We start from the raw sequence: 20,940 nt of genomic DNA, 5'->3' as shown, positions 1-20,940 counted from the left end.
CCAAACATCAATGTGGATGTGTTCCTGAAGACCAAACTGCTTTCTGTAAGTCTGCTCACAGACTTCATAATCCATCTGGTTTCTGTAAAATGCAGTTATTTACAGCAAAGGTCACTTCACAGTACAGTAGCTGCTGTTTATGTTGCTATTTCTGATGAGGCTCAATATTGTCTATTTTTCATTCTATCTCAATGCTGCCTTTAATTGCCTCTTTCCAGCAGATTTATGTATTATCCCTCCCGGCTGTTCACACACAGACTTCCCCTTACTTGGCAATCTTCCAGTCATTCCGTACTACAGAGGTACTAAAACAGCAGAGCAGTTGATGAGAGTTAAAATAAAACTGCATTATGTTGTACTACATGGCCTACAGCTGACTGAGCAATTGGGCAACAGAGCATCTGAGACTCAGCAGAAGTTCTCTTCCTTCTCTTGATTTCTCATTTTATACTTTCAGGCAGGTACAAAAAAAGGTGGTAGAGGCTTTACAAATGTATCTTGAAATGTTATCTAATGCCTTTATTTATCACTACTCCAGGGAAGGGTATGTTGGAATTAATGATTCTCTCAAATAACAAACGAAAATTGTTCTCACAGGAATCAGCTCCATAACCCTGACACTTGAGACACGTGGGGAAGCAGAGACATTCCCTGGAGAGCTCCTGGGGTCCTTAGCACAGCCAGGCTGACTCAGTAGTACATCTGCATGTGCCCAACTGCAAAGATACAAGGAACCTTAATGGTTTTAATGTGGTGCTCAACATAAATACACACCTATTTCCTAAATCAGTACATTCTTAATTTAAGGCTCCAGTGTCTTGCTGTTTAATGCAGCCAGACCCCACTGCTCTGTCATTGCCAGTAGCTGATGGTGTCCAGTAACACGTGGAAACCAGCAAGGGGGGGCTGTGTCCCACAGAAGAGCTGCTGTGGTTGTGCTCTTCACCCTGCCTCACTTGGGCACAGGTGAAGCCCTCGGGCTCCTGGCAGGCTGCCACTGTAAACCCAGCACAGCTGGCTTGAGTGGAGAGTAAGGCCTCAATATTGCATTTCAAACACTGATTAGTAAAGCAGGTGATTAAAAAAAAGGTGTTTGTTTAGCTTATGGGGATTGGAAAAGAAAACAGCTCCAGGAATCCAAAGCTGGAAATGCTACAGCAGTTGGGTACATGGGATTCCTCTGAATGAGCTTCCCTCCCTCCAGCTTTGGCTGCAAGGATGAAAGGCTTTCTCAGACAAGTGCTCAACAAGCACCTGAAATCCAGCTCAAAGAAAGCCATTCAAAAGGGTCAAGAGAGAGGATTCATGCAGTAAAATAAATACCTGGAGATGGAAAAATCTTTCTCCATTTTTCCTCCCACATGTTTTGGAATTATTGTGCCAGGAAATTATTAAATCACACAAGTTTCAGTAATGAATGTATTGCTTGGGTGGCATGGAAAATTGATGAGGGATATGGCTTAAGGAAAATAACTTTCCAAAGTCAGTGACGAAAGATCAGATGGATGAGCAGGACCACAACTTATATGGACTTCTGAAAATAGAACTGGTATGGTACTGAAATAGTACTGGTACAACTAATCTCTACTGCAAAAAAATTCAGAAGCCAAGTTCCTCCCTTCACATCCGAGTAAGAACCTACCTGAAGATCAAGACATTCACAAGTTTTCTACCATCACCAAATTTGGGACCACACAAATACCACAAGAAAGTTTTCAAAAAGGTTTGTATCTTTTTTTGCCTTACTCCTGTTTCACCTGTCCCATGTTCATGCATACATCCAGTTATTGATATTCCTGATAATACCAAATACTGTGGCAAGGTTACTTTTTAAGCAACATCTGGAATTATTTTATCATCACAAATAAATTCTTTTGCAAAAATAAATGCTTGTTTACAAATAACATAGAAATGTCATGCCCTCTTTTGTTCTCAGAAAACAAAACCCACCAGCTGCAAAATTATGTCCATGCTGGTACAAATTTAACAGAGTAGGTCCTGTGTTTTAACAGATATTAAGGGGGAAGAGCATCAATGAAGTTGTAATAAAAAAAATTTGGGGAATAAATGCAACGACTCTTCATGAACAATAAGCACCTTTATTGACTGTCTTGCCATTCAATACTCATTGCATTCAATCTCTTCAACTGCTGAACTACAGTCCAGTTTAGCATTTAAATAAAAGATAATGCAATTTGACTTGTACAAAAAGTGTTATACCTGGGTGGCACAGAATTAAAGTTCTATTTAAAAAAGCCATAGACACAAATAATCACTACCTGTGATTTGAAAATTAAGTCCTATGTGTTTCAAAGTAAAAATTAACACATATCCTCCATATGATGTTATGCTTGTAAAAATGCCTACAAAAATGTTTGTTCAGAAGGCAGACTGGTTGGAAAGTATTTTCTATTTCACCATTTAACAAATGACATCACTTCACAAGAACTACTAGGCAGCAAAATATTTCAGGTGAATTTCACACATTGGAAGAACCCCCGACATCATCATGTCCCAATGATTTCAGTAGGGGCCATACAGCTCAGCACAGCAAAAAAATCTGTGTAGTACAGTCTAAAATTCAGCTACATATCATTTGTTACAAGATTTAATTCAGTGCTCAGGAAATTTAAAAATCAAATACACCTAGGAGTCTAGTCATCAGATACTGGTTATTCCCATTCTTTTTCCTTGCTGCTTTTAGAATTTTATATCCGAGTTATGAAGGGCATATGCTACTTCCCAGTGTTTAAGATCTCTTCCAAATTAATTAGCAAACTTTTTGAGAAACTGGAAATTTGCTTTTTATAAAGAATACTTAAAATGTTTTCTTTTTCTGACATCTTCTTCTGACCTTATTAAAGTTCTACCCAAGCCAATAAAATTAACCAGAGCTATTTTGCTGCAAGAACACCAGCTTATATGCCAACATGAATATGCAGGCAAAATAATTTATTTTATCAAAAATTAGCACATGAGTGCAAATAAAACTTCTGAAAGTCCTGGACTCTACACAGTTTAAGTTTTTCAACAGTATCCAAGAAGAAATAAAAGTCCATCTGAGGAAACGGTGAGAAAAGCTACTGAAGTAAATCCTTCACTATACATGCAAAATGGCATTTCCTGGAAAAACAAAAATCATGTGGTTATTTTCCTTTTCCTGTAGGATGGAAAATTATTCCAAGAGATAAAAAACATCATCACTATTATAAAATAGTGGTGTCTCCTCATGTCAGTTGGACTAAAGTTTGTTATCAGCAAAAATCAATATGAAAGCAGAGACAAGCAATTCAGTTTGTAGCAGAAATTCTTTTATATCCATGCACCATTTTTTCCCCTGAAAAAAAAACCCAGTGTGGGAAATGATCCTTTAAAACAAGGCCATTAAAACCAAACCAAAATAATCAACAGAGCAAGAAAACCTAAGGAAAGGCAGGCATACATTACTGAGGCAGTGGATGGGATTGTTAGGAGGAGTTAGACCTCTGAATAGATTCCACATGGCTGAGATCCTGGGTTTCTGCTCTGCTTGGATCAGGGCATTCTCAAAGCACAAACAGGGATTTATTTTTTATTTCCCTTCCCTGCCTGTGTTTTTAAAGGCATCAAAGATATCCAGGATGCATTGGTTATTTCATAAAGCCAATACAACCAAACGTTTGCTCAAAACCTTGAGTTAATTCTGTGAAGTCATTTAGACTAAAAATGGAATAGCTTACATCAGAAAGGCAGCACAGTTCACCCTTAAATCAAAGATTTTTGCTTGGATTCAAGGTTCAGATTTCTTACCACACATAACACAACCAGATCCTTCAGTGACATTTTTCCTTCATATGCCATAACTTAGTCAAGAAAGTCTCACTCAGTGTCCACCCTTGTTATCAGAGCAAACACTGAGTTGTGACCCAGTTGCTTACAGGTGAAGGCAGATTTCACACTAAAAGGAGTGGTAATTAAACAAACAAGATACTAAACCAGGTATAATCAAAATTTTGATCTTCCTTCACTGAGGTACTTAACATATGAACACTAGCAACTATATAATTTACAAAATAAATGTATCAGCTATCTTGAGACATCAAATTATATAATTAATAAATATTCTAAGAGAGTAAGATAATTAATCATGGTATAAACCCAAATAGTAAAATGATATATTAATATTAATAGGCTATTTATAATTATTTATGTGCATAAATGATACAAACTGAAAAATTAAAAAGCAATTAAAGGTACTCAATTGCTCTTGAAGTTTTATGACCCTCCAAAAGAGATGTTTTATGGGGGGGACTGAAATCAATCCCATCAGTAACAAAGGGAACAGAGGCTCACCTTAAATCTAATTCACAACTCAACCCTGCCTGTATGCCAGAAATAGTATTTTTTCCATAATACTATGCCCAATAAGTGTAGCTTTTTTAGTGATTTATTTTTCTACGAGTGAACTTTCTGGAGACACAGTAAAACAAGAAAGGCTCAGTTTCTCTTATCTCCTTAACAATTGGATGCACCTTATGGCAAGTGAGCTCAAGGAAACACATCCCTCGAAAAAGGAATGAGTGGGGTGTGAATGTGACATTGTGAGGGGGACAAGCTTGACAGCCCTGAACACCAAAGTCTTTCTTTAATTCATAAGGCAATATGGCACTAGTTCAAAAGAAGAAACAATCTCTTCCTAGCCACACACTGTCACCTGTGATGTTCCAATACTGACACAGGTCCCTTGGCCTCTCCAAACAGGAGTTCCTTGCTTGTTTTCAAGACAGACAGCAAGTTCTCACTGTCATGTCTTCAGGCTGGAGCAGAATTGTGATTTTGTTCTACAGTGACCCTTACAAAAGAACAAAACAAAGTGAAAGCCCAAATTCTATCTGGAAGACTCAAAAATGGTTTTGGGTTTTTCTTCATTTGCAGGAATTATTCATACCTGCTGAGCCAATGTGAACCATAGTGGAGTTTCTTCACAGTCACATTAATTAGCTAAGCCCAGCATCTGCTCTAGCTTTAATCACATCTGAAATAAATGTAAAGAACAGTCTTCTACAATCTGCTTGTGCTATCAGATCAACTCTCCATTTCTAAAATGGAAGCTGATTTTTCAAATAACCACCTAAATGAATAAGGTGAGAAAGAGCAGAAAATTAAAAACAGATGGTGACCATTTCTGCAAAAGAATCTTTAGGAGCACACACATTTAAGTCCTGATTTTGTTACCCAAACATTTTGGGTCACTGTCAATGAACATTTCTTGCAGACCAGAAGATACCCTTAGAGATCTTTACTGACAAGACTGTAATAGCAAAAGTATTTAGTTACCCAAACATAAAAACCACAATCAGTGGATGCACCATTTGGGCAAAATCATCTTAAGAAAGGGAACACACACAGGATATTACCATTACTGCATGACACCCTTGGTATTTTACAACTTCCACAGAACAGTTCATTCCTTAAGCCCCAGAAATGCTGCAGAACAGTCACTTAAAAATATTTTTACAGCTGGAAATCAGCATTTTTTCTGAATTTAACATATCCGTAGGTAAACAGAATTAGCAACATTTCTTCTGAACAAAGCAGCACTTTCTGTTCCCCCTGCCCCCTGCCCAAAACAGAGGCAAAAATGCAGTTCCTTTTCTCATCACACTCCCAGCTAAGGACACTGCAGCTCTGTGGAGTGTGAATCCCTCCACGCACACAACGTGGTTACACAACTGAGGGGGCACCTGACCCAGTGCTGGGGGATGCCACTCCACACGCACTTTTCCCATATAGACTAAGAGGAAATGTAAAATATTGTGCTGACTTAAGGCTATGTAATTTTAATGACAAAAGAACCAGGAACAGAGCAGAAAAAAGAGAGAAACAGATACCGCCCAAGATTTTTTTAAGAGATCGGTTGAGATGAGGCATTCAGGATGAACCAACACTGAACAAAAGAAATTCTAAAAATCCTTTAAAGCTGTCGGACTTTCCTATCAGTGTTTTTAATGTTGACATCCAGCGTCTCTACTTTCTTTGTGAGCCGATCCAACATATCATCCTGCTCTTCTATCTCCGTCTGCAGGCCAAGAGCAAGGCTTTTCAGGCGACTCAGCCCAGAAGACATCTCATCTGTCAGGGTAGAGAGGGACCATCAGGAATCAAAGTGCTGAAACACAGATGATCTACATGGACACTATCAGGATTCCTTCTTCTCCAAAAGCCTGGGTTAGAAAACGTTAGATACAATTCCTCAAGTGTGAGTGTTTCCCTGAAATAGAGGAAGCACTGGTATGTTCATAGTTTACTGTTACTACCAGAAATGGTCACTTCCTCCTTTTTTAATCTTACATTTGCTGTTAAGCAAATGCTTAACACCAAACTGGATCTTTATCACAAGAGATACATTTTTTTAAAAAGGTAAAAACTACATTACAGGGTATCTCTTAAAAAATTTGGTCCATATATTCTCTGCTCAGCATACACAGTATGCTCACCACCTCAATTGTTTTTCTTTAAAATTCATGCAGAGATGAGACCAGTGCACTGAAGATTTAAGCAGTTATCTATTACAGATTAAAAACTTCCATTTCTAGATTTTCTAAGCGACCAAAAGGTGAGAATTTCATTGTATGATTGATTGGTATAAATGCTTCTTGAAGTTAGTAAGTTTGCCACAGCTTGTGAACAGAAAAAATGGGCTTCCACTAGCTCTTATGACCAATTATTTCTCTTTGATTTATTCCTTTCTGATTTTTCCCCAACCTCTTCTTTCTGGGTCAGCTACACAGTGACACATGTAAGCAAACAGGCACTTTTTCTACATGCTACACAACAAAGGAAGGCAAACTCAGTTGGATGGTTTTGAGAAGTAATAAAAGAAATGCAGCAAATCCACAAATTTAATATTTAGTGTCTTTCAGTTCTTAGCAACTTTTAACAAAACATGTACTTCAAGAGCTGTGCGTTGCTTTAAATTATTTGGGTCTAAACTGATGAACCACGTATATAGTTTTGAAATGCTAATACAAGCAAATGATTTTTTAATTATCATCAAATTTTACACATTAACTAAACAAAAAAGTGTGGGCAATATATCACTCAATAATTCTATCTAGCTTAGGAATCAAAAATTCCCAGTTGTATGACACCAAACAGCTTCAGTTTCCTCACTCACCTAAGTTGGTATCAATTTTCTGGTGGTAAGCTCGCAGTTGTTGGTTCTTTGGGTAGGCATCACTTTGCACTGAAGAAACTAAATCTGCTCTGTTGAAGTCATTGTCTGTTATAAGTATAGAGTACAGAATATTATATAATGAAAAAAAAGCATGTGAGAAGAGGTTTTGAAGTTTTAGCAAGGCTGTTAAAAATTAGTTTGCACACAGCTACCAGGTAATCACACAACCAGAGTACCAGCTGTCTATAGGCCAGCTCAAAATGAACACTTAAGCTACAATTATTCTCTTTTGGGTTGCCACTTGTAGTTCTGGCAGAGAGTTGGGAGAGAAAAGCAAACCGAGCCCCCTGCGCCCACCAGGGCGGGACCGAGGGCTGGGACGGTCACCGGCACCAAGGGCTGAGGCGGCCGGAGCCGCTCTGCCCTCTGCTGGACAGAGCTCGGCACTGCACGGACTGGAAGCCTCCATTCCCTTACTCACACATCATCATCATCATCATCGATATCCTGCTGCTTTCCCACTCTTACTGCGTGAAATAACCCAGGCTCACTTGATAAAGAAACAGTTATTTGGTTGGGAAAAGCCCTCACAGAAGTTAACAGATTAAGAGGAGGAGGAATGAGGCCAAACTCCATACACCACCCTCTGAGAATCAAGAAATAGCTTCTGTATGAAGGGTTAGAATCCATGTCTGAAATAACAATGACAAAGTATTTGAAAACTATGATAAATAATGGTTAAAAGGAGAACCTCTGAGCGTGCAACATTTTGGCAAACTTAGGGAAACCCCGTCTGGACAACCTGTGCATTCTCTGCAAATATAAGCACTGGGTGCTTTTAGCCTCTAGCACGTATAACATCTTCACTTTGGAGATAAAGATTTGAATGGAAACAATTCCCTAGAATTCAAAGCATGAAGGCTGGGATACAATCTCCAGATGTTAGGCAGCAAGGTAAATCAGCATCTGGGCAGGCTGAAGGGTCTCTGTCTTCATCACTCTCCAAGTTTGCCCCACATAGATGACAGGTATATTCAGTGCAAAATAAAGTTAACAACAAACCTGAATTATCTAGCTTCCTTAAATTTGGATGGCTTTCCTGGTATTTTGACTCTTGTTCTTTACTAGACATCATTGCTTCTTTTAACCTGTTAAAAAAAAAAAAAAGCCTTACTATTGACCTTGGCATAAAGAAAAAAGGCAGCTAGATCACCTCAGGAAACAATGAAAATAATTCCCTAGAATTCAAAGCATGAAGGCTGGGATACAAATCTCCAGGAGATTTGTCAGGAGTTTACAGGAGTTTGAAAGAACCAACAGATGTTTTATTTTCTGATTTTCTGGTGACATTTCAGAGATGCTAAGGGAGACAAGTCCCAGATAAAAAGTTTATGTCACTTACCTGCTGTTAGCATAATATTCAGGGGCTCCATTCTGCTCTGGCTTGCTCTCTGGTGGTTTGGCTTTGAAGTAGTTTACCAAGCCCCCCCAGACACTCTTGATGCTGTTGATGTGCCTTTGACTCGTTTTCAAGTCCTGGTCCATTTTATCCACCATCTGCTCCGTGCGCTTCAGAGCCTCTCCCTGCCGGACGAGCTCCTGAGGGCATTGACAGAAACAGATTTGACATTGACAGAGAGAACAGACCATAGAGCCAGGATAAACTGAGACACCAAACAATTAACACTAAAGGGGACACTCTGAAGGAAAATAACAGCGTTCCTTCATCTGTGCCGATTATTTCTGAGGGCAAACAGCTTTTTCCCTCGCTCCCCTTCCTCCAGGGATTTCAATCAACAGTTGCTTGTCAGGCACTGCATTAAGCAGCTGTAAAATCCTCATCCCTGTGACATGCTGGGTTCCTGGCACCTACCACAAACAATCCAGGAGTTTTCTGTACTAGTCTTTTGTCAAGCTGATATTTTCATCTATGGCTGACCACCAGATGGGTGATGTGGTGGAAATACACAGGTTTATGGCAGGGGAATGAGCAAGCAGGAAAATTTCTAGTTATGAATGGCACCTTAACTGGGAAAGGATTCTATTTTCACCTTACTAGGATGTTTCTGATAATTTAGAAATAGAATAAGCAAAGGAAATAAACTCAAACAGAATTTCTTCAGACTGGAATATTTTAGTTAATTTGAGCAGTGTAGGATTTAGGAATTTTCCTGTATAGAAGTACATTATTTTCTAATTCAGCAGCACAAGCGCTATTCCAAAGTAATCCAAAGATTAATGCTGGCAGGAAAGTTGCCTGCAGCTACCAGCAGTGCAAAACAAAGAACTTGTGTTCATATTCTTGCTGAAGTCTGGAAAATTTTAGTTGAATATTCTCTTTTTCCCCCTCTCAATAAAGCACAAACACACAGACTTCAAGTTTTACCACAGGCCCTGTGTCAAGCCTGAATTCTTGATTCCTCATTTGCGATTTCCTGGGCAAACAAATCACGAGTCTGAAAGTTCACAGAAGTCCCACCAAGAGCCCTCTGAGGATAAGGACTGGCTGCAGCTTGGGGATGCTCTGGGGTTAATTTAGGCAACCACATCACCCAAGGAACATCCCATTATAGCAGGTGACACAATGGACAGGAGCTGAGCCCGAGCACAAAGTGCTGAAACAGGGCCCGAGGAATGAAGGAAATGATTAATCAGGGTGAACTGAAGCACATCACAAACAACTAACAGGGAAGGCCCTTCATCTACCCAAGAGAACTGCTAAAAACTTTTTGTCAGCTAAAAATCAGTAAGAACTGCTGAAAGCAGCTGAAAACACAGCCGAGCCCCAGCCTCAGCACCGCCCAGACACACAAGCTGTAACCGGGATTTTTCCCTCAAAACCCAAGAAAACACAGGGACGGGTTGGCTGGAAAACCCCGAGTAAAGAGGCATTTCAGGAATCTGTCCGGGGGACAGGGAGAACAAGACTCCCCTCCCGGAGGGGGGAGCGCAGGGGCAGCGCTCGGGCCCCGCGGCCGCTCCTGGCCCGACCCACCTCGGAGGTGGCCACGCCGATGCGCTCGGACTCGTAGAGCAGCGACAGGGAGCGGGTGGTGCTGTCGGCGGTGGCGGCGGTGCGGCGCAGCACCTCCTGCTGCAGGTACCGCTGCCGCTCCGCGCCGCCCGCCCCGCCGGGACCCGCCGGCGCCACATCCTCCTCCTCGTCCTCCGCGAACGGGTTGTAGCTCCTCGGGAGCGCCGACATGGCGCCGCCGACCGCGAGAGTGTCCGCGGGGAGTTCTCACGGAACCCCCGAGCCCCCACCTCGGGCCACGGCCGCTCCACTGCTTCCGCCTACGGCACTGAGCGCCGGGCGGAAGCGCTGGGCGCAGCCACCGAGCGCCTCCCCCCCGCGGGGCGGGGTGAGCGCGCCGCAGCGCCGCTGGTGGACAGGCGGCTGCTGGGCGGAACTATTGTGGTGGGGGGTGGGGAGAGGGAAATACGTGGAGGGATGGCTGCGTAGGGAGGGGCGCGGGCAGGGAGGGCGGGCCACCGGGCGGAAGTGAAGCCGCGCCGGGCGCTGCCATCTTTGCGGCGTGATTGGTGTGTCGTGCTCTCGCGGGAGCCGCTGTTCTCGCGGGCGGGGGCGGGGCGAGCTGGCCGGCGCCGTTCCCGCACAACATGGCGGCCGCGGCGGTGGCGGCGGCAGCGGCGGCTGCGGCCACGGCGGCCACGGCGGCGGCGGCCGGGACGGCGGCTGCCACGGCCGGGACCGCCGCGGCTCCCTCCGCGGGCCCTGCGGGGCGCGGGAGCAGCCCGGCCACTGCGCGCGGCTTCTACTTCAACACGGTGCTGTCGCTGGCGCGGTCGCTGGCGGTGCAGAACCCGGCGCCTCTGGAGAAGGTGAGGGGCGTTTGTGGGGAGTGGCCGTCACGCGTGGGGCGCTGCGTGTGTGCTGGTTGCGGGGCTGTCACGCGTGGAAGCCGCGTGTGGCGGGGGGGCCGTGCGCGGGAGGAGTGGCCCCTGTGTGCACAGGAGTCCCGGGCAGCCCGCCCGGTGCCGTTCGTGGCCCCTGCTGGGCACTGTTCGTGCCGTGAGGGGTGTCCAGCCCCCCCCCGGCACTGTCACGCGTGGGAAGCGGGCTGGGGGCAGTGAACGTGCCCGCGGGCCGGGAGATGCCCCGAGGGCTCTGCCCTGCCTGGGCGGGGCTGTCTGAGGGCTCTGAGGGGGCTCTGTCAGCCCCGCTTCGTCCGTCCCTGCCTTCGGGGCAGCTGGGCCTCAGGGATGCTCGTGTGGGCCAGCTTTACCCAAAAATTTGGGTCAGCAGCGCACCCTCGGGGCAAGGAACTGGATTTTGCTGCGTGTCCCCCAAATTTGTAGAATATAGTCTTGTGGGAATAATTAGTCTCAACCTAATTAGGGCTGGTGGCTTTCCTCCACGTATCTGGTTAAATCCAGGCGACGCAATCAGTGCCGGGTGAAATGTGGGTGAGATAAAGCTGTGCTGAGGGGAGAACCGCGGGGATCCCTGTGAGGGCAGTGCCCTCCCCCCGAGGGGCTGCCCACCGCAGGGATGGACAGCCTGGTGTGCTGGGTCTGGACACCAAGTGACAGCATGTCCGAATTGCATCAGGCAGCAATCGTGACTAAATAGCTGAAAAAAGCTCTGTGCTGATGAAAACTATAGTGCTTGTTCTGGGCCAGCTGTTGCAGCCTTCTTTTCTTATTTCTTGTTCTGGAAATGTTCCACTGGTGTGGCAGCCAATGGTGAGTAATTTTTCTGTGCCCTGCTGTTGGTTCACAAATATCCAGGGATTTTTTTTTTCCCCAATTTGACAGAATACAGCGGTTCAATGACAGTAACAGCTCATATCTAGCCAGAGTTGCTCACTCATGTTGTTGTAAATGTAACCTGATGTGGAACACATGTATCAGCAGTCATCTTCCAAAGTTCATATTTCCTCTACTGTATTTTATAGTGAGCAAGAGGATTATCTGTGTTGTGCTACAGGTCTTGAAATTAGGAGGTCTGGCAGCTGAAGGACCAGAACCTTGAATTCCACTGAGCATCCCGTCAATTTTTCTGATCCTCTAGGGACTTTGTTTCTTGCTTGAGAAGTTTTGAGGTGGGATGTTCAGAGAGTTATCTAAATAGGAAGTGACTTGGCATTCAAACATAGGTGAGTCAATCATAGTTATTTATTATGAAGGGCCTTTCTAGATAGTATTTATTAACATTAAGGAACATTAACATCACGGAAATTTGTAAAAAGACAAGATACTTGTTGCATTTTCCCATTTGTTAACAATTCCGTAGAATAACAAAGTATTTGGGAGGTTTGATGTATTCTTTAAATGTGTGTTTGTTAAGTATGGAGTAAAGTAATAGGTGAATAGTGGGAGAATATTAATTCTGAATACTTAATCTGTTACATTGAAAGGATTTGAGCAGGAGTCATACACAGGTTGGTAACAGTTAATTGTTCAATGCTGTATATGTAGGAGGCATTGGTGCAGCTGTATCAAGGCTCCATCCACCTATTTTTTGCTTACAAGAATTGAGTAAATATAAGAAAAGTGCCTGCTGTACATTTCCTGCACATCTGAAAGTGAAGTAGTGGAACGAAGGCTTTATCATACTTCAGCACTTTGATCAAGTGTTGAAGAAAACCTTTAAATTGACCGACATTGTAGTAAAAATGTTTGATATCTACTTGAGATTTTTCTGCCTTTTTCTGGTTTCTGTCATTCCTCACTCTTTCCTGGCCCTTGGATATATCTCTGAGATTGATGACTGAAAGAGGGTAACATTGCCAAATGTATCCCAGAAGGTGGAGAGACCACTGTGCACTTCAAACAAGCTTCAATTTGGTTTCCAATCTTGTTCCACTGTTCTTTCCCTCTGCTGTTTTTCAGGTACAAAAGCTGCTCTGTATGTGTCCAGTGGATTTCCATGGGATTTTCCAGTTGGATGAACGTCGCAGGGATGCTGTTATTGCTTTAGGAATCTTCCTAATTGAATCTGACCTTCAGGTATTTTTCCCACTTAGGCTACCTATTTACCTTCAAAGATCTTGGATTAATTCAAGTTTAGCTGTTCAATGAATGAAAAGTTGGTATTTGGTCTTCATAAAAGTAGATAAAAAGATCAGAGATAAGAGATGGATGCATGTCAGGAGAGCCATGGCACTGCCACAGCCAAACTGCTGCTGTGTTATCTGGTCATCATGCCTTAAGCAGAGAAAGGAAAGAGTATCCAGCAGGATTTACTCAAACCAGGTGTGTCATGGCATGTTCTTCCCACATGCTCCTGACTGACAGGGATGCACTCCTGAAGGCCAGGTTTGCAATAGGCCCTTTCATGCCAGGATAAACAGACAGACAGACAGGGCACACAGGCTGCATTGTACACAAGCATCCCTTCTGTGTCTGCCAGCAGGGCCAGCACAAGCTGCTTCTCTTCCCTTTGACTGCTGGGCCTGGTATTGTTCTGTGTAGAGGAGGGGAAGCATGGACAGAGTTCCAGGTCCAATGCTGTTAGACCTCACTTTAAATTCTTTTATATTGCTAAGGTTTGCATCAAGCCTGAATTGCCTCCTATTTAGTACCCATGTGCTATGGTTGCATGGATATTATTGACCTTGTTCTTTTTCCTTTTTGTGTTTGGTTGGGTTTTTTATATAAGGCAGCTGTGCTGTGCTTTGATTTGCAGGTGAGGGAGCTGAAGTGTTACATGGATGTGTTAAGTGGCTTGTGTAAGGCCCTGGGATGTGTCACATGTACTGAATTGGTACTGGCACTCTGAATTTTACCTGTCTTAAATTTATTTTGGGAGCTTACTGTCAGTTAATAAAGTGTTTGGGGTTAGATACTGTTCTGGACTTCTCCAGCTTTTACAGAGAATGAACTGTTGCCTGGAGTGAAAGGCTCGGATTTAAGGCACTGAATTGGGTTACTTTCATTTGCTTGTTTTGAAATCAGTTTTGCAATAGTCAAGAAGCCTGTGGAGTAATCATTAGAAGCAAGTTCTGTGTGTTAATGTAATTTTACTGTACCTCTAAAATATCTTGAGATTATATGGTTCAGCATTTTTTCCCCTTTTTAAATAGAATATTTTTTCTTTAGCACAAGGACCATGTGGTTCCTTACCTTCTGCGACTCCTGAAGGGCCTTCCCAAAGTGCAGTGGATAGAAGAAAGCAATGCACGGAAAGGCAGAGGTGATGTTTGGAGTTTTTGATCTTTGTCATGGAATGCCAGCCAGGAGATAGACATAGCAAAGGTTGTTCAGGACATGACTCAAGGGGAGGGGAGAAGTCCTGCTATGTTCTTACTTAGTTCCTGGCTTGATGTCTTTTAATATTGATTTTCTTTAGAAGCCAAAGGAAGTTGAATAGATCCCTGTTTTCCTGCTTTGCTGCTTTTGATGAATTGCAGTTTCCAAATAGTTCTGTGTTCGATTTATTTTGTTACTAAACTGGAGAAGATTGTGTAGTAGCCACAGTAGGAGAGTGGAACATGAGATTTGTTGCTCTACTTTTAGCTTTGATGCTTATTTGCTGTTTAAACCACTTCATTCTTTGCTTCCTTAATGTAAGAATACTTTCATACGGTATTACATAATTAAGGTTTCTTTCTGATAAGCTGAAAGCCTGGGACGGTTTTTAATTCTGATTTTTTCTTTTAACATTTATGCTGAAATTAGGATGGTTAGAGTGCTTCTAAATTTTGTATGTATTACTGTTTTTGTCTACAGTCTGCCTCAGAACTTTGACATGAGAGTCACTTGTGTCTTCTTGCTTTGTTATAGTTTGCTCTTTCTATGTTGGCTCTCTCTAACAAGGCTTAAGTGGCTGATTTTCTCTTGATTACTTTGCAGGTTTGCTTCCAGTGGCAGAAAACTTCAGCTTCTGCTTAGTGACCTTGTTATCTGACGTGGCTTACAGGGATGCATCTTTCCGAGAGCAGGTGGAGTTGGAGTTTGTGCTGTTGTATTACCCAGATCTCCAGTGCTGCAATCCTCACCAATATCTGGAGGAGAGCACAGCTGCTCCCTGTCAGCAAGGGGCTGATTGCCTTAGCGTGTGCACTGATGCATTAATTTGCTTGTGTTAATAGTCGAGTACCTACAGGATATTCATAGCTCTGCAGTTACTTTTGGGTGTCAGTTGCTGAGCCCAGAGTTTAAAATTCCAGTTTTGATACTGAGGTTGGGAGTGCTGCACTTTGTAGTACTTGCAGCTCACTGCAGATTTTACAGGAGAAGCTCTGTAGCCTGAGTGAAGGCAATGTAATCTTTTAGTCACACAACATTAAGAAATCATCACAGAGGTGCTTACGTTAATGTTTACAAGTTTCATTTGTTAGAATGATCTGGTGTAAGATAATGATATCTCCTTACCAAAAGATATTTTTGTATGTCTGTCTTGATGACTTTAGATCGTGGATACAGTCCTACAAGTAATGCAGTTCCTGTTGGGAATGTGCCAGACACCACAAATGCATGATAAAGGTAGTGATAAAATTGTTACTGTATTTGTAATTCCTGTCCTCTGAACTTCTCTTGTGTGTGTTTGCTGGTTATCAGGATCAATCCTGAGAAGTGAGTTTTGTCTTTCAGCTTCCCTTAGCACTTCTCTGTTCTGTTTGTTGCTGACTGGAAAATACAGAAGCAGAATTGTAGTCATTTGTGATGCTTTCGTGGTTTTTCCTCTGCTTGTACAAATCAGTTGTTGTAAAACAGTTTAGGCAAAAACAGTTTAGTGAAGTGGTAGCAAAACCATGAAGAGGAAGTTCTACTGTTAATTGCTGTTATATGTGTTTTTCTTTTCCAGAATATTTATGCAAGTATGCAGTGCCCTGCCTGATAGGAATTTCTCGAGCCTTTGGTCGCTACAGCAATTCAGAGGAGGCTCTCCTTTCAAAGCTTTTTCCTAAAATTCCCCCACATTCCCTGAGAGTTCCAGAAGAGCTCGAAGGAATTCGCCGTCGATCCTTCAATGATTTCAGATCAATTCTTCCCAGTTCTCTGCTCACTGTTTGCCAGGAAGGAACGCTGAAGAGAAAGGCTAGCAGTGTATGCAGCATCACCCAGGTGTGTATGACTTGCTCTGTGTTGGAGTCAGCACTGAGATGATTTCTCAGTCTCAGTGGAGTTAAGACTTAAGCCTGGATGTGCAGCATCTCTTAACACATTGTTTGAGCAGATACAAATGTCTTTATTATGGTTCTACAGCTGAGTTTCAAAATAGTTCTGTAGTTTCTAGAATTACAGAACAAGCAGTGACAGTTCAAGTAGCATCTGTACTAGTAAATCTTTACATGGAGCATTTGGCAAATCCCATTCCTTGTGTTATTATCATTAAAAGGCATTGTAATGTATATGTGTAAAATCGAGAAGCTGGCACTTAATGGCTGAAGCTTTCATAAGAGGATACAGGAGCTCTTCCTGGTTTCACCAGGAGCTGTAGATGTTCATTGTCTTGGGGGAAGACTGGATTCAGATTGTGGTTTGAAACTACAGTTTCATAGTAGAGGAGTCATCACTGATCTCTTCCCTTTAGCCAAAAGCACTGAACTGGCTTTTTTTAACTTCCCATTTTTGGCTGGAATTGAGCTGTCAGACCCAGCACTATGTAGTTCCTGTTAATTTTGCTTGAAGCTGTGTTTCATTTTAAAGTGTACAATCTATTCCCTGACAAGTTTTAAAATGTTTTATAAATATTTTCTAAAATACAGCTTTTATGCAATGTTTCAGGTTAGTCCTGAACGTGGGCTTCCCGCTCCCAGCTCTCCTGGAGGACCTGCTGCAATTCATTACTTTGAAGGTAGATTACCTTAAGGAACAGTCTGTGATTTGGGGTTTTGTTGCTATTTATAGAAAATTTAAAACAAAAAACCTTTTGACTCCTTCCTCTGCCCTTTAGAATTCTTATGGGAATTCAGTGGCACATACTGGATAGGATTTTTTAAAAAATTGTGGTTTAAAGACAGTAGGAAGTAATTATGAACAGCAGTAATTTCCAGGCTCGGTTGTTTTTTACTTGTTTCTTGATTCCCTTCCTGCTAGGCAGTGCCTAGTACTGAGGAGCTTAATTCAGCAAGGCCAGAAAGATTTCAGGAGATTAGGCTGAGTAACTTTGAGGAACAAGAGTTAATATTGTGCTTCAGTAGACAACTACATTGTTGATCTAGGGTCTGGAATTTTGAGGCTTGTGGCACACTGTATAAATCCAAAACAACTGCTCCATTTGGAGTGAGTGTGATGTGGGCCATTGTGGAAGACCCAGTAATTTTCTGAAGGCAGAAATACTAAAGACACTGGAGTGGAGTGTTCACATTGTTCACTAATGTGCATTGGTTACTGTACCATGAAAGGCCAAAACCTGAGAAAGTTTCATGAATTAACATGCAAACTCTTAACTCCTGAGCTGTGGTAGAGCTCCATCTGTGAGTTCTAAATCAAAGGAGGGCTTAAAAATAAACTCTCCTTCATGAATCACATGGAGGACTGTCTCTGCATCTGAGCTGTTTTGTGTCTCTGGTTTTGTCTGGCCCTTTCAGGTTTTTAACAGTTTGGGCTTTCTCTGTTTCTGGGCTATTCTCCTCTCTCAAGCCCTAGCTTAAATTAATTTCTTCCACATTGCTTTTCTTTTTTCTTCACATTGCTATTTCTAGAGGCATCTTTTCCTCAGTCATACAGAGTAATTCTTAAATTGCCAAGTAGGAACAGACCTTTTATCTTCTGTCTACTGTGTTGAACCAATGTGTTCTTCAGTGTTGTGGTCTGTATAGTTTGAATTTAAAAAAATAAACAAAACCCAAAGGTTGTGGGTTAGAGAGTTACTATTGTAGTAGAACAGAAATAATCTTAAATCTTTAGGCGGACAACTTTGTAAAATCTTTTGGATTATTTAGTTCTCTCTCTGGTAGGGTTATGATTATTGCAGTCAGGATTTTATTTTCTGTACTAACTTCTACCAAATATTTCAGCTGCAGTCAGTTCTTGTATTACTTCTGTTGATAGGGTTTGTGATAGTCTTGCCTTCTGAAGAAGATGAGTAGTGACCTTGGTTTTATTCTGGCCAAGGCTAACAGCTTAAAAAAAAAAAAAAAGAGCTGAGGACCTTTTTTTTTGTCATCAATAAATAGTCTTGCTTAAAAGCCTGTTAATCACAAGAACATTACTCTAGCACAGCCAGCTGAGCACTTCAGAAAGGCATGAGATGTAATTTCTCAAGAGGAAACAGAGCCAAGAGCAGTTTGCTGAGCAAGTTGTTTGCTTAATAGAGTACTTGAATCTAAAAAATAATTTGATTCTCTTTGCTTTCAAATTGCTGTGGTGAATTGATGCCTATTCTAAGATGAACACTGTGCTATGTCTTTGTTTCATCTAATCCAGGGGAAAACCTTGCAAGATAGTTTTGATTTAACCTGTTCTTTGCATCTCTGTGCTTCTGATTTAAGGGGCATTTACAAATGTTTTCAGGTAGAGGCACATCAGTAGTGTGGAAAGGCTTGTCAGAAGTATCTCTAACATGGACACAAGTTACTGTAATGATTTCTCTGTTGTGATAGTAAACTTGTAATGACAATTGTATTGTAGTTTTCTGTATTAATTTACCAGTAGATGAGCTGAAATGCACCTCTGCCAAGGTAGAGACTGTGTTAGAAAGAATTCTTTTGTAGTGGCTAAATGCTTCCATTAAAGACAGTTAATATCCTTTCTCTCCTCAAACTTGTATTTCTATTATTTTTTTTCTGATCAGGTTCATATCTTCCTGATGGGAGTGCACTGGATCCTGATTATTACTTCTCCACAATCAGCTCCAGCTTTTCAGTTTCTCCTCTCTTCAATGGTATCAACAATAAAGAGTTTAACATCCCACTGGAAATGCTCCGGCAGCTGTTGAACATGGTGTGTGATGGCTCCTTCTGAAGATTGCAGTGACTCTGTGTTCTAGATATGTGCTAGAAATAGATGCAGTTTAAATTTAAGCTTTTAAGCAGGTAAAACAACAGCCTTTGTCTCTCAAGCTTTGTGTAATTTTATTTTTATGGCATTTAATGTCATGCTTCAATAGCATTCTGGAAAGCTCCCATAATAACCACGCAGAATTTGGAAAATTAAATAAGTTTATGTCAATTGCTTCCTGCTTGAGTCTTGCAGACCACTGGTTCTGGTGTAACCTGCATACTGCTAGTTGCTGAAATAGAAGATTGGGTTTTGCTGTGAGAGTGAGATTTCCTGAAGGGTTTGCTGGGAATTCACAGAAGTGACAGAAGCTGCAGGCCCTGTCTGCTTCTGGCATCAGCTATTCTGGAGCAGCAGAGAGGCTCAAATGTTCTTGTTGCAGCCTTAATTTCATCTGAGGCTTCATAGTGAAGTGACTTGTATTTTCTGTGCATAAGCAAAATTTTATTAAATGATATTCTGCTCCTATCTAGAGTCACTAACAGGAAACATCCTGTTTTAGTTATTTTTTTTTTTTTCTCCATAGGTAAAGCAGATAGTTGAGGATTCTCTTCTGAAGACCTTAGATGCAGTTATAGCTGAAGTTTCAGAGGTACGGTTTTACCTTCCTCCTTTGATGACTTTAATACTTCATTTTTTGCCTTATTACTTGCAAAATTAGTGTTTTACCTATGTGAGGTATGCCTCCTCTTTGCAAAATGATACTAATTTCCTTTCTGAACAGTTATTTCAGAGGTTTAGATCTAGCCTTGGACTGTGTAAAAAGGGTGAAGGGGGGTGGTATTTTTCACTAACATAGGAGGAAGTAGTTATTTTCCTACATTAGCTCTGTTGTCTTAATAAATTACAGCATTGGCTGCCCAAAACTGGTTTACTGTAGACAAAGGTCTTTCTTGCATATTGCAGTGACATTGTGTTTTTTCACATATATGAAATGCATTGGTTGTTTTCAGTTTGTGGCTTGGAAATCACTGCTGCTCTTTTAGGTGCCATTTCTATGAGTTTGTCAGTGCTGCAGCTCATGGACTCTGAGGTGGCAGATTTGGTTCTTTAGGTCTGTGAGTCCTCCTTTCAGAACAAGGATTTATTTCTTCTTCTCCCCTCCCCTGGGTGCAGTTCTGTCACAGCCTCCACACATTTTATGGAGTTTGCCTCATTTCCTCAGGGCATAAAGCTGTGGTGAAAGGGGTGTGTGCTGAAATATGTGCAGAAATGACTCTGCTTTGCTGTCAGCCTCCCATTGAGCACTGCCCTGTTCAAAATGTAGGCCTGAGTGGAGACAAGTTCAGCCTCTCTTTTTGCCATCTCAGTAAAGTGAGAGCTTTGAGACCTCCCCCTTTTTTTTTTTTTTTTTGTTTTGTTTTGTTTTGTTTTTAGCCCCATTGTTAGAGAACAGACACACTCTTCAAATCAAACAGTGACTGAATTTTGTTAAATGCATTGAATGGCTGTACTTTTATTAAAAGTAGAGGGGGGAAAAGCTGTGAGGTTATTTCTTGTACCTGTTTTATATGCTTGTTTACTCTGTGGAGGTGGAGTGAGATTGACTTATTTGTATAATGGAAAATACTTCCTTTTGAATCTAGCAAATTGCTTCTTTTGTCTTTCAGACCTGTTGTAGTACAGATCTCTATTACAAAACCTTCAGTGACCCTCTTTACCTTGCTCAGTTTAAAATGCTGAGAGACACACTGTACTATATGAAAGGTATAGTATTTATTTATTTTTATTTATCCTTCATTATATTTAGGATCACAAGCATCATCTGCTTTGTATTGAGTGCTTGAGCATTGGGTTTGCATTTGCTGGGAACTCTACTTAGGGCAATAAATTTGTATTTTGAAATGTTTCTGTATTACAAAGGTGCTAAG

General features: G+C 41.8%; 2 protein-coding genes across 3 annotated transcripts in view; one reads left to right on the top strand and one right to left on the bottom strand.

Annotated features, from left to right (window-relative positions):
• Positions 1-2,079: 2,079 nt before the first annotated feature.
• Positions 2,080-10,551, bottom strand: SNAP29 (synaptosome associated protein 29). Its single transcript, XM_071445439.1, has 5 exons — positions 10,152-10,551; positions 8,559-8,755; positions 8,219-8,304; positions 7,157-7,261; positions 2,080-6,111 (listed from the first exon to the last, which is right to left on the bottom strand). Exons 1-5 carry the CDS (start codon positions 10,359-10,361, stop codon positions 5,954-5,956), a joined length of 756 nt encoding a protein of 251 aa, XP_071301540.1. The 5' UTR covers positions 10,362-10,551; the 3' UTR covers positions 2,080-5,953.
• A 195-nt stretch (positions 10,552-10,746) lies between these two features.
• The window catches only part of PI4KA (phosphatidylinositol 4-kinase alpha), a 54,571-nt gene continuing 44,377 nt past the window's right edge, over positions 10,747-20,940 (top strand). For both annotated transcript variants that reach the window (XM_071445437.1, XM_071445436.1), the window contains exons 1-10: positions 10,747-10,999; positions 13,013-13,129; positions 14,222-14,315; positions 14,975-15,063; positions 15,535-15,607; positions 15,930-16,189; positions 16,853-16,922; positions 18,864-19,012; positions 19,596-19,661; positions 20,680-20,776. In XM_071445437.1, the coding sequence (XP_071301538.1) occupies positions 10,778-10,999; positions 13,013-13,129; positions 14,222-14,315; positions 14,975-15,063; positions 15,535-15,607; positions 15,930-16,189; positions 16,853-16,922; positions 18,864-19,012; positions 19,596-19,661; positions 20,680-20,776 (1,237 nt within the window). In that variant the 5' untranslated portion in view covers positions 10,747-10,777. The remainder of the gene's footprint in view (positions 11,000-13,012; positions 13,130-14,221; positions 14,316-14,974; positions 15,064-15,534; positions 15,608-15,929; positions 16,190-16,852; positions 16,923-18,863; positions 19,013-19,595; positions 19,662-20,679; positions 20,777-20,940) is intronic.

The sequence above is a fragment of the Agelaius tricolor genome, unplaced genomic scaffold, assembly GCF_023055355.1.
Source record: "Agelaius tricolor isolate 1412-34295 unplaced genomic scaffold, bAgeTri1.0.p SCAF_20, whole genome shotgun sequence".
NCBI classification, from domain to species: Eukaryota; Metazoa; Chordata; class Aves; order Passeriformes; family Icteridae; genus Agelaius; species Agelaius tricolor.
This window is presented reverse-complemented; position numbering and strand designations above follow the sequence as displayed.